The sequence below is a fragment of the Hyaena hyaena genome, unplaced genomic scaffold, assembly GCF_003009895.1.
Source record: "Hyaena hyaena isolate Hyena2069 unplaced genomic scaffold, ASM300989v1 scaffold_112, whole genome shotgun sequence".
Taxonomy (NCBI): Eukaryota; Metazoa; Chordata; class Mammalia; order Carnivora; family Hyaenidae; genus Hyaena; species Hyaena hyaena.
This window is the reverse complement of record NW_024080744.1, coordinates 634,036-646,973: the sequence shown is the minus strand read 5'-3', so window position 1 is coordinate 646,973 and position 12,938 is coordinate 634,036. Positions and strand designations below refer to the sequence as shown.

General features: G+C 43.3%; 1 protein-coding gene and 1 non-coding gene across 2 annotated transcripts; one reads left to right on the top strand and one right to left on the bottom strand.

Moving 5' to 3' along the window:
- Positions 1–790: 790 nt before the first annotated feature.
- TRNAV-AAC lies at positions 791–863 on the bottom strand. Its single transcript has one exon. It is a non-coding gene; the product is annotated as a tRNA-Val (tRNA).
- Positions 864–2,379: 1,516 nt separating this feature from the next.
- On the top strand, positions 2,380–4,790 carry ACTRT3 (actin related protein T3). Its single transcript, XM_039236530.1, has 2 exons — positions 2,380–2,649; positions 3,684–4,790. Exons 1-2 carry the CDS (start codon positions 2,447–2,449, stop codon positions 4,600–4,602), a joined length of 1,122 nt encoding a protein of 373 aa, XP_039092461.1. The 5' UTR covers positions 2,380–2,446; the 3' UTR covers positions 4,603–4,790.
- The last annotated feature ends 8,148 nt before the right edge of the window (positions 4,791–12,938 follow it).

The window sequence follows — 12,938 nt, the reverse complement described above, 5'->3', positions numbered from 1 at the left end:
GTTGATATTTTAGGGTAAATGTTCCCGCTAGTACTTGCGGATATCATGATTCTCAGAAAACCAGAACTACGTTTTTTTCTTGTTAGAAATGTGTCAGGACTATAGGGTATTTACTCAATGACTTTATTTTAAAAGACAATCTCAACTGGAATTTACCCGTTTCTTCTGAGATTTTTTTCCAACGATATTGTTTGCTCTTCAACTTAATTTTCTCTGGTCGGTGAGAATCATATTCGTGAATAAAGAAAGACACTACGATAATGTTTATAAGGCGAAAAGTTGAGGCTGACCCTAGATTACATCTTTATGATTCCACTTTTATATTTTGTAGGAACCCCTTTTGGTAGTTTATTCAGAAATATGAGTCTCCACCAGGTGTTAAGCACGACACTAAGTATGTATCAAATAAGAGTAAAACATGGTCTGGTAATGAGAGGAATTTGCTTATGAAGGGGAAAAGTAATGGAAAACCAAATGACCTGGAAAAGGGTGCTTTGGAGGCAACTTGGTTAAGGGTTTTTCCGCTGTTTGGGCTCCTCGTCTAAGGCTGTACCTTAGTTTTCAGTAGTAGGTTGTGATTTGAATTTCTTTTTTAAAGTTTGAAGTACTTCCACATGGCAAGCTGTCAGTAAAAACATGCACTGAATAAGGTAACCAAGATGAAAGCTTAAATTGCCACGGTTCAACAAGTTGCTATTATAAAATAAAACCAACCAAGATGAAAGCTTAAATTGCCACGGTTCAACAAGTTGCTGTTATAAAATAAAACCTCATGGCTGAGGAGAAAAGTTGTTTCCGCCCGGTTTCGAACCGGGGACCTTTCGCGTGTTAGGCGAACGTGATAACCACTACACTACGGAAACTGTACTGGCCACCGGGGCTCAGAAAGTGCTTCATATGGAAGTAGCAATGAGAAATTCATAGGACTTTAAATATTAAGGTAGCTTTTAAAGGAAAAAAACAAAACAAGACAACCAGAAAAGGAAAAGAACTATATGCCTAATTGTATAATGCTGAAACTATTCTGAAAGTTGGAATTTGCATGCACTTTTTTTCAGACTTCTACGTACCGCTGCAGAAACCAAGTACTCGCGCCTTGCCCTTCCTTTGGTACACTTTTTCTCGGGGAAAGAAATATTTTATTTTGTATCCTTTCTTGGAGAGGCGTTGCTGAGAAGCAGACGGTGTAGTGCGGGGCTTCTGTGGCTTCCCTCCTCTTGCAGAGGCTTGTAGCACCAAGTGCCATCGCTGCTATGTAGTAAGGTCACCCTTTCAGCCTCTGGCGGAGAGGCAAGTAAAGAACTTTTGAATTTCCTCCCCTGCTTTCAAAGACCAACCAGAGGTTCGAACTTGCTGAGGTGTTTTTAAATCCTCTACAAAGTGTGTTAAATTGAGGGGGTAAAACACAGACACCAAAGATGCACTTTTGGCGCACAATGCACTTAAATTTTTTAAACTTAAACTTCGTATGACCTATGGAATATCACTTTTCTTGCAAAGAGGGAGACACATCCTTATGCCTAAAAATCAAGTTGGTTTTTTTTTTTAAAGTTTTTATTTATTTTGAGAGAGACAGGGACAACAGAGTGGTGGAGGGGCGGAGAGAGAGAGAGAGAATACTAATCAGACTCTGCACGCTCAGTGAACTGAGGAAACTCAGGAAACTGTGAGACCATGACCTGTATTTTTTAGGAAATAGGAATGACCTTCATATCACACAGGGGATAACCAGATGAGATTACTACAAATCAATCCAATAAAGTTAGCTTCTACCATTTCGGTTTTGACTACATTTTGCTTAGAAACTACAGGAAAGAAGCACAACAAAATATTTGCCATGCGTATAGAAACAATAATAAAACTATATAAAACCCACTTTAAATCCTAGCATTCTTCCCTTTGTCTTTTCAGAAGTTGACAAGGGTTTCAGAAGCACATACCGGGCTTCTTCTGCAACAACTTTCTCCAGTCAAATCTCTCCACCTTTTTCTAGGTTCAAGGGCACATTCTAGAGCTTTGCACATGCCCAAGGACAGACACTTATTAACCAGAATTCAAAGGCTTTGGAAAAGAAAACTTTTTATGACTCATCGAGGTTATTAGGGAGAGCCACTTGCGAAGGGTTAGATTTGTATCATTAGGGAAGAAAGTTGGGTTTTCCTGATATTGGTATCCCGGGATTCCAAGGCGGTGGCAAGTGACTCAGCCCATGTGAGATGCAATTGGCAGGCAGTGCTTTGGAGGGTCAACGGGCCTGGGCTCTCCCGGCCGGGCCTGCCTGACGCAGGCCCTGTGGCCAGCCCAGGGCCTCTGTGACGCGACGTTCCAGGCGTGGGCCTTTTGACGCTCCCCAGGGTCCGCGCTGCGCACTTTCCGCGCCCCCGCCTGGTCCCCCAGCAGCGCAGCCCGCAGCCAGGGCGGCCGGGCGACAGGAGGTGGCGGCGGCATGAGCTACTACTACCAGCTACCAGTGGTGATCGACAACGGCTCAGGAGTGATCAAGGCAGGCCTGGCCGGGTCGCGGGAGCCCCAGTTTGTCTACCCGAACATTATTGGCCGGGCCAAAGGACAGGGCCGTGTAGCGGAGGGCGGGCTGGAAATGTATGTAGGTGACCAAGCGCAGGAACGGAGAAACTCGCTGTCCATCAGGTACTGTCTTCTCCCAGGGGTCAGGACCCTGGTCGAGGGGAAAGAGGGAGGGTCTAGATAAGGGGCATAAGGGTGAGAGGATAAGGAAGACAGGAACAGGAAAGTTTCAGCCCGCTGGTGCAGGCCACAGATCTCGGAGGACACCAGACATCTAAAGGGTGAACATTACTGGCTCTCTGTATCTAAGCAGATGTATTCGATGCATAAAGTTACCGTTCATAATATACAAGTTCATTTAAGGATATCACTTTCGCCTTGTGGGTTAGTTTCTTCAATTAATTGATATTTAAACTGTACTATTATGTAAAGATTTCCTAATCTTTTAAACTTTTTTAAAAAGTTTATTTATTTTGAGAGAGGAGGAGCAGGGATGGTGCAGAAAGAGAGGGAGAGAGGGAATCCCAAGCAGGCTCTGCATAAAGCCTGGGACTTGATCCCATCAACTGGGAGCTCCTGACCTGAATAGAGATCGAGAGTCACCTGGGTGGCTCACTCAGTTAAGCGTCTGACTTTCACTCAGGTCATGATCTCAGACTCTGTGAGTCCGCGCTGGTGCTGGGCTCTGTGTTGGCTGACAGCTTGGAGGCTGGAGCCATCTTCAGATTGTGTGTGTGTGTGTGTGTGTGTGTGTGTGTGTGTGTGTGTGTGTGTCTCCCCTTCCCCACTCATGCTTGGTCTCTCTCTGTCTCAAAAATGAATACACACACACACACACAAAAGAGTCAGATGCTGAACTGACTAAGCCACCCAGGTGCCCCGAAGACTCCCCCCCGCCACCCTTTTTTCTGTTTTAAAGATTCTTTGTCTTCCAAAGCGGGGACAAATGGAAAGCAGCAAAAACTGCAGAGGAAGTCAGCTATGCCAACTTTTGCTAGCAGTTACCTTCTCTGACTGGTTGTGACAGTCACTGCCCACAAAGACTACTGGTAATAAATATAGGGATTAACCCAGGTTTGAAGAGACTAGATGCTGAAAAAATTAAAAGCTGCTATTAAAAAAAAAAGCTGTAATTTTTCTTATTGCTTTTCCTACAGCTACCCAGTGGAGCGTGGTCTCATTACTTCCTGGGGGGACATGGAGGTCATGTGGAAGCATATCTATGATCATAACCTGAAGCTAAAGGCCTGTGATGGCCCCGTGTTGATTTCGGAGCCAGCACTGAACCCACTGGCCAACCGGCAACAGATCACTGAAGTATTTTTTGAGCAGCTGGAGGTTCCTGCCTTTTATATGTCTATTCAGGGGGTGCTGGCTCTCTTTGCTGCTGGCTTCACAACTGGTTTTGTGCTGAATTCAGGTGCTGGGGTTACCCAGTGTGTGCCCATCTTTGAGGGGTACTGCCTGCCTCATGGTGTCCAGCAGCTAGCTCTGGCAGGCCTTGACCTCACCAACTACCTCATGATGCTGTTGAAGGAACATGGCATCATGCTGCTTAGCGCTGCAGACAGAAAGATTGTTGTAGACATTAAGGAAACATCTTGTTATGTTGTAATGAACTACGAAGAGGAAATGGCCAAGAAACGCGATTCTATAGAGAAAGTTTACCAACTACCTGATGGGAAGATGATCAAGCTCTATGACCAACTCTTTCATTGTCCAGAGGCCCTCTTCTCTCCACATCTTATGAATCTTGAGACCCCTGGCATCGATAAGTTGTGTTTCAGCAGCATAATGAAATGTGATACAGATCTGAGGAATTCATTTTTCTCCAATATTATCCTTACTGGGGGATCAACTTCTTTCCCCGGTTTAGACAAGCGGCTAGTTAAAGGTGTAGCAAATATGGTACCTGCCAATACACCTGTGCAAGTTACAGTTCCCCCAGAAAGGAAACTATCAGTGTGGATGGGAGGCTCTATTCTTGCATCCCTGTCTGCTTTCCAGGACATGTGGGTCACTAAGGCAGAATTTAATGAAGTTGGACCTAACATAGTACATCAAAGATGCTTCTGAATACAGATAAAATGGTTAGAAAAAAATGTTTGGAGTATATGTGACAAAACTTTGGATATTATATGTATCTGGGAGAACAGAAAGTATTTCAGTTGTTAGAATGTCCATGTCTCTTGCATTTTTGTGATGGGTGAAGCAAACAACATATTTCTTGAGTAGAACCAAATTAAATGCTAGAGGAAACATTATTCTTGACCTTGCAGATCTCATCTTTCCCTTGGAAAAAGAGCAACTTGTAGTACAACTTGTGTGCCAAATGAGTGATACGGATTAAGTTTGTTGAGGTTTTTTGAAAGACAGTTGCCGGGAGAAAAGATTTCATACATCCATTCCATGTATGCCAGCATGCGTGGGGTGGCCTTAGGATGGCTGTGTGATGGAGGAGGAGAAAGAGCAGATATCCAGAAAAGCATAATGGAAATGAACAAGGGGCTAGAGATGAGAATGAACAAAGCATATTTAAGGCATGCTTAGTAGACTGGTTTTATTGAAATAAAGAGCTCATATGGAACAGACTAAGAGCAATGACTAGGAAGGTAAATTAAGGCCCGAGGACTGGAATGGAAGGCTTTGTGTTACATGTCCTACAGGCAAAAGGGAACAATTAAAGAATGAAAAGCAGAAAACATAGGAAATTAAGTTAAGATGAATGTGGCAGTGGTTTGGAGGATAAATTGGTCTGGGAAGGCCCTGGATTTTGGTGATCAGTTAACCAATTGTTAGTCTAGATAGAAAGTAGTCAAGTCATAAGACTCAAGATTATAGACAATAGGAGTTCAAAAGAAGAAATTGCAAAAAACTGACAAGTCTTTGGATCTAATTAGATATGAAGGGGAGTCTAAAATGACCTGGGTTCCTGAGCATGATGGCAGTATTCACATAACTCAAAGTATCTGCTCTGTGCAAAGCACTGTGTTAAGTGCAATGAATGCTAAATCAGGAGTAAGATCCTGTCCTTAAGAAGTCAGCAGTCTAGTATAAGAGGTGAGATTTATGCCTTAATTGTAATAATACTAGATAGAAAGTGATTTGGTGTCCTAAGAGAAGTATAAAATGGTCTGTGGGTTCATAGGGAGGAAAATACCCTGAGGTCTTATGGAAGACTTTCTGGTAGATTTGGCTTTGGGGCTAGACTTGAAAGACAGCTGGAATTTAAACCTAATGCAGTGCCCTTTCCTCAGAATTCAAGAGCAGCATATGTGGATTTAGGTCTAGGTTCTACCACCTACCAGCTGCACGAACATTTTAAAGATCGATTTCCTCATCCATAAAGTGGGGCTGCTAATCCCATTCTGTCTCATGGGGTCATTGTAAAGTTCAAATAGGATAAAGTCCATAAAGATACTTTTTAAAAATTTTTAATGCTTATTTTTGAGAGAGAGACAGAGTGCAATGGAGGAGGGGCAGAGAGAGAGAGAGGGAGACCACAGAATGCAAATCAGGCTTCAAGCTCCAAGTTGTAAGCACGGAGCCTGAGGTGGGTTCAAACCCACAAACTGTGAGATCATGACTTGAGACTCCCAACCCACTGAGCCACCCAGGCGCCCCTAGATACTTTTAAAATACAATGAAATCTGTTATTTTTTGTTATAGAATTAGATGCTACTTTCTCCATGCAGTCAAAATTCGTGTCCTCCGATGCATTGTTATTCTTCTATTGACCACTTAACTTCTGCAGTCTTATCTTTTAGTTTGCTTGTCTTTCTCCCATACTAGATATATTCTTAGAAGATAAGGATTGTGGGATTTCCCTTTTCAGCTCTATCCCCTTCCCTGATGCTCTCTACGCTGCACTCCCAGTAGGCATGAAGATATGGAGGATTGACCAGAAGAAAGTTCTGGGCAGAGGGAACATTAGGACAAAAATTCCAAGGTGTAAAAATGATGGGCACATGGTACAGGTAGAAGTAGGCCTGAGTCAAGCATTTGTGATGCTTGCACTCACCAGATTCACACTGTAGACAGCATGAACTCATTCTTCAGAATTCTGAAACTGTTTTCTAGAAGAAAATAGGGCTATCCTTTTATCTAATTTAAAACTTCAACATCCCAGGGGTGCCTGGGTGGCTCAGTTGGTTAAGCGTAAGACTCTTGGCTTCAGCTCAAGTCATGACCTCACAGTTGGTGGGTTTGAGCCCAGTGTTGGGCTCCAAGCTGACAGTGTAGAGTAGGCTTGGGATTCTCTCTCTCTCTCTCTCTGCCCCTCCTCCTCTCACTCTATCTCTCCCTCAAAAATAAACTTAAAACACACACACACAAACTTCAACATCCCAGAGAGATGGGCAAGACAATTATTATTCCTATTTTACAAATTAAGAAATTGAAATTTAAAAAGGTTAAGACATTTAAGTTAAAGCGATCCCAAAGTAGCTTGCTTGCTACATTAGGCAGGCAAACTATCCTAAACCCTGGTCTCAGGTAGTTATCCCGACAACCGCAAGTAATCTAGGGACAGGGAATAAAATGGAAAGTCACGTTTATACTTTCCCTGCCCTTAAAATCGTCAGAAACCAACCCCTCTAACATTTCGCCTTTCTTTCAGATTGAGGTGTCAATAGCGACAACTCCATAGAATTCACCCAACTGAACATGAACTCTATAATTAGGATCAGCCAGTTATATGTCAAACAGTATTATATCATTACAGAAACTCGGTACAATTTATGGTGGATTTTTAACCTAATCAGGACTCAACATTAAAGCAAAGTCAAAGACTGAAAAGCTTTTATTTCCTTATAAAAGGTAGACTCAAATCTTGAATGTTAAGATTAAGAATCTTAATCTTAAATTAATAAAACTTAGTTATACTTGATAAAACCCATCCTATGTTCAAGAAGAAGTTGCAGAGAGGCCTTCTAAGGAGAAAGGAGCAGGGCAGGAACTCCAAGGCCGTCCAAGGAGCCCAGCCAACATTCTGCTTTAGCCAAGGCTGTCCAGGAATCCATTATCTTAAAAATCTGTAACATGTGATTAGAGTTGAGAATCACTGTCCTACTTCCCTGGCCCTAATATTTCTCTGTGAACTTCATTTTTTTTTAAGGTGGTCGAGCGTCCTGAGCCCCGTCCTTAAGGCATGGAAAACGGAGGGGCGCGGTAGCGCAAGTTTGTTTTTACTTTCAAAGTAGGTCGGAAAAGACCTAACGCTTTCCCTAGGGAATGTGGGGGAGGGGCGCGACTGTCCTCATGGCCGGAAATAGAACTTTCCAAAAAAAAAAAAAGGGGGGGCGGGTTTGTGGTGGCTGCGGCGGCGGCGGCGGCGGCGGCGAGGGCGGATCTCGCGAGAACCGCGACGGGCGGGCTTTAGCCAATCGGCGCGCGAGGCCGCCGCTCTCTTTATAGGGAGCCGCGGCGGGGTGAACCTCGGGTTGCGGAGGGTGGGCCCGGGAGGGGTAGCGGTCAGATTCTGTCTAACCCTAACTGAGAAAGGCGTAGGCGCCGCGCTTTTATTTCCCGCACGCTGTTTTTTTCGCTGACTTTCAGCGGGCGGAAAAGCCTCGGCCTGCCGCCGTCCACCGTCCGGTTTGGAGCAAACAAAAAATGTCAGCTGCTGGCTTGCTCGCCCCTCCCGGGACCCTGCGGTGGCTCGCCTCCTTAGCCCCCGCGGCCCGCCTAGAGGCCGCGGTCGGCCCGGGGCTTCTCCGGAAGCACCCATTGCCGTCGCGAAGAGTTGGGCTCTGTCAGCCGCGGGTCGCTTGGGGGCCGAGGGCGAGGCTCTGGCCGCAGGGAGAGAAACGGAGCAGGTCCCCGCGCGCGGTGCGCTTCCCTGAGCTGTGGGACTTGCACCCGGGACTGGGCTCAGACACATGCCGCCTGCCGAGTGCTGCCGGAGGCCCGCAGTCGCCTTTCCCAAGGGAAAGGGTAGGGGCGGGGGGGGGGCTCCTTTTGTGCGCGTCGGCCTCCCTTCGCCGTCAGTGGTGGGCCTGTGGATCGCCATACCTTCGACCAGGGTGCGTGCAGGTTAGCAGAAGAATGCGTGGAGAACATTTATGAAATTGGTGAAGGTGAATGGGCAGTGAGCCAAGCAGCTCTTTTGCGGGGTTTTTGTCCTAATCCCCTGTTTCTGCTTTTGTTGCCCATGTGTACCTCGTGTATTCACTGACCTGCGGCTTTTGTTGGAAGTTTTGCGTTTCCGAGAGTAGATCTCACAGCCAGTCCTCTCCATCGGGTGCGGGATTGTTAAACATTTCATAAGTATTTGTTAACTAGAGCTAGTGTGATTTCAAAACAGTGGAAAGTGTGTTCCTTCATGGTGCTGGCTTGTTAATTTTCTTTGCCTCTGCCTGTGGATGCAAAGTATTGAGTGGCGACGAACGGCAAAGAAGTTTACAGGGAAATCTATTACCACCCCTGCCTCCCATTTGGATCTAGTTTTCATTCAGAAAGGAAAAGAAACTGACGGCCTACCAGGTTAAAGGAAACAACCTACAGGCCCGTCTGCCCACTCATCCTCAAAGCCTAAATCCAAACGCGTATGGATTCATCCCAAAAGAATACCTTCACTTACTTAAGACAGTTATTCAGGAGGTTGTTGCTGGGGGAGACAGTAGCCGGCGGCCTGCATTAAAAAGGCAAATTTCCAGGGTGGGTGATAACTCCCCTCTTATCCTGACCTGACAATGGAAAGAGCCCATCAGGAGGACCCTGTCAGCAAATCTGTAAATGTGTAGATCTGCAGTATCTCAGCCCATTACCTAAAATAAGTCCCTCAATGTTCAACACCATGCTTAGCCCTATTACATGTGAAAAAGCTGGAATTCAGTGTTGCTGGTAATGTTCTCTAAGAAGAAAAAGAATTTTCCCCAGTCCGCATGGTTTGGTGGAAAGCACACAAGTGAGTAGCTAAATGAAGTTCTAGTGCTGATTTTCTACATTCTTGAAGTAACTCAGCTTCACGAAGCTTCCATTTACTCAGAAGGTGATCTTTTAAGATCTCTTGAAGACTGCCGGGGTTCCTTGAACTATAAATAAATGTCTTTTGTACCTGCTCCATCTAGTGGTCCTTTTGCTTCTCCACATTAGCAAAATCTGTGATGGTTATGGGGCCAGAGGCAAGGGTGGCCATTTGCTGGGAGTGTTTTTCTCTCGTTTTTAAAAAGAAAATATTAATTGAATAAATACAATTTAAAAATAAGTCCACAGCTGTTGTTTAGTTCTTATATTTGAAGTCCTCCCTCTGACTAATGTCTTATAAACATTCCAAAAGAAAGCTCTTCTTGGCATTATAAACACTTGATGTATTTATTCTATTTTGGCAAAATGATTCTCTTAAGTAATACAGTTTTGGAGTAAAAAGGGACCATCAAGGTCGTCCAATGAAATAGTTCACAGGGAAAGCTTTTGTGGATAATAATTATGGCAAATGTGACTTATTGCTACAAGACTTCAGTCCCTCCAGCATAAAGAAACTGATGCTTAAATGGGTTCTGATGACTTGCCTAAGTTAATTACTTGCAGAGTTGGGACCAGCAACAAGGCCTCTCAACTTTAAGTTCAATGCTCTGTTTACTATGTGGCATCTTAATGCTGCATTGGTTTGTCTGGGAAGGATGACTGGTATTAACTCCACCATCATTTTCTGGTTTAAAACAAAATAGCATCCTTAATGGTTACTTGCCTGGGAGCTTAGTTTCCACCCCTACCCCCACTCCCTCCACAGCTGCCTTTGATGTGATTTTTGTGCTGGAAAGTCCCATGTGTGCTTCACTATTTTACAAGTACAGTTGATCCTTGTCATTTGTGGTAGTTATGTTCTATAAAGTCATTATAAACACTGAATTAGTGAATACTCAACCATTTCTCTCAGGGGAAATACAGAATTAGGTTTCTGTGAGCCTCTGGTCACAACATCTGCACCAACTGATTAATGCATAATCTTGTTTTATGTGTGTTTCTGTTTAAAGAAATATATGAATGTCTTAATATATGTTCAACATATTGACTAACCATTTTAATACTATATTAATGGATAGTATTTAATATATATCATTGACATATATATTTAATATGCATATATCATTAGCACTGTACTCCTGTTCAACACCACTATAGCTCATGCCTGTATGGAGTTTATCTAGCACATGCATTTCCTCTATGGGTCATAGGACAGCTTTCCTTTTTTTTTAAGTTTTTATTTATTTATTTTGAGAGAGAGACAGAGAGTGAGCAGGAGAGGGGCATAGAGAGGGAGAGAGAGAATCCCAAGCAGGCTCTGCACTATCAGCACAGAGCCCAATGAGGGGCTCAAATTCACAAACCATGAGATCATGACCTGAGCCAAAACCAAGAGTGGAATGCTAATGACTGAGCCACCCAGGCTCCCCCATATCACAGCTTTCTTGCACTTAGGAACACCAGATAGCACTTCAACACTATGCTTGGGGTGTGTTTACAAAAAGCACAAAAGTACCAAAAAAGTGACTAATAGAATACAAAAAGGGCAATTATTTACTGTGTTTTTTGTTTTTTGTTTTTTTTGAAACAATAATGTAAAGTGACCTTGTTTGGCCTCTGCTGGGGACCTTCATAATCAGTTGACTCATATTTTTTACTGCTCTGCAACGTGTGTGAATGACTGTGAAAACAATGCAGGTATTGGTTTTGGGGTTACAAATGTTTGTGAGTTGATAAATTCCAAGTATGAAATCCACAAATATTAAAGATAAGATCTATGTGACACTTGTACCTAAGAGAGACTAGAGGTATCTGTCTATATGACCACTGATGTACTTCGGGCTTTGTTTCATGCCTCTATTATATTCTTTAAACAAGTGATTTACAGAGAGGTATAGTGGGAGAGGGGGAATGTAAATTTTGAAAATAATAGTATTTGCTCCACTTATGTTTTTCAGTTATGTTGAATATCAAATAATAAAGGAGGATGTGAGAATTTTATGCTTATGAAGGAAGCTATAGCTTTAAGACTATCGAGAAACCTAGGTTTTGCTTTGTCTTTAGAATGAGAGGCTTCTTTTCTAAGGTCCTCCATTGGTTATAGTTTTTGACTCTGAAGATGATGTGAATTTTATTTCAGCTTATTGTGGTTCTGTAGCCAAACATTTCATATTAGCCTGGCTCAAGACATGAGAGACCTATATGGCACGGGCATGCATATGTGCACACACACATTCGCCCCAACTCTTGTGAAGTGTGGCGGAAGAGTAGCTTGAAACTAAGATAATGAAATGGCAAAAGGTAGTTGTCATCCCTTCCCCATTCATTCCTTTAAGTTAATAATGTGAGATGGAGTAAAAACACCCAAAATACCCAAGGCCTAGCCCAGGTTTGCAAATTTAAATGTTTGCAGTGGATGTGAAGGGAACAAAGGAGTGAATCACCCCAAGAATAAGAAAATAGAGGCTAGGGAGATGGTGGGGAGAAATGAATGTCCCTTTTAAAGCAGACAGCCGGTTTGTGGGAACGGAAGCCTAAGATTGCCAATATTTTAGGGAAGGACCAAACATTTAGATTTTTATGTGAACACAGAGCTTTAAATGTTGGTAGCTAATCTGAAATAACATTTAAATATTGTGTGGGTGTATAAATAATAGAGGCTGGTTTTTGTTTCTGAGTTTTGGGAAGTAGGTTCTATACCCTTGGAATTTCCCAAGTGGTAGGAGTGACTTTCTTATTCATGGTGGGCCTCTCATAGTTTGTGAGATGACTAATAGTTTATGAGATGACTCAGTATGGGGCTGGTTGTGCCAGAAAGAGTAAACGTGGGCTTATCAAACCAACCTCCTGGGAAGGGGTTGGGGTGGACAGAGACTGATACATGATTTAACCAATCATACTGGTATAATGAAGCCCTAGTAAGAACTCTGGACACACAGAAGCTTGGATGAACTTTCCTGGTTGATAGTAATCTGTCTTGTCACATATCATTATATTGGGAAGATAGTATGTCCCTGAGGACCCAGGAGAGAACAGTGGAAGCTTCACATTTGGGACCTTCCCAGACCTTACTCTATGCATATCTCTTCTTCCTTCCAATCCTGTCCTTTTGCTATAATAAAACTGTAATTATATGTATTGCATTTTCCTGACTTCTGTGAGTCATTCTAGCAAATTATCAAGGAATTAGTAGTAGGAACCCCTAAATTTGTAGCCAGCAGCTTAAAAGGGAGGGTGACCTGGGATCCTTGAACTTGTGACTGGTATCTGGAGTAAGGGCAGTCTTGTGGAGGCCTGTGCCATTAGCCTGTGAATTCTGGTGTGACTTAGGTAGTTGGTGTCAGAAGTCATTGCAGTGGGCCGACTGAGAAGCCTTTTGAGGTAAAATCTGGCTCATTATAACTACTAATTTATTATCTTTGGCCTAGGTAAATTCAACAATAGCG

Excerpts from the sequence above, each read along its gene's own strand:
- ACTRT3 (XM_039236530.1), top strand. The coding sequence starts at position 2,447 with ATGAGCTACTACTACCAGCTACCAGTGGTGATCGACAACGGCTCAGGA. Across the intron at positions 2,650-3,683 it reads AGAAACTCGCTGTCCATCAG|CTACCCAGTGGAGCGTGGTC; the intron begins GTACTGTCTTCT and ends CTTTTCCTACAG.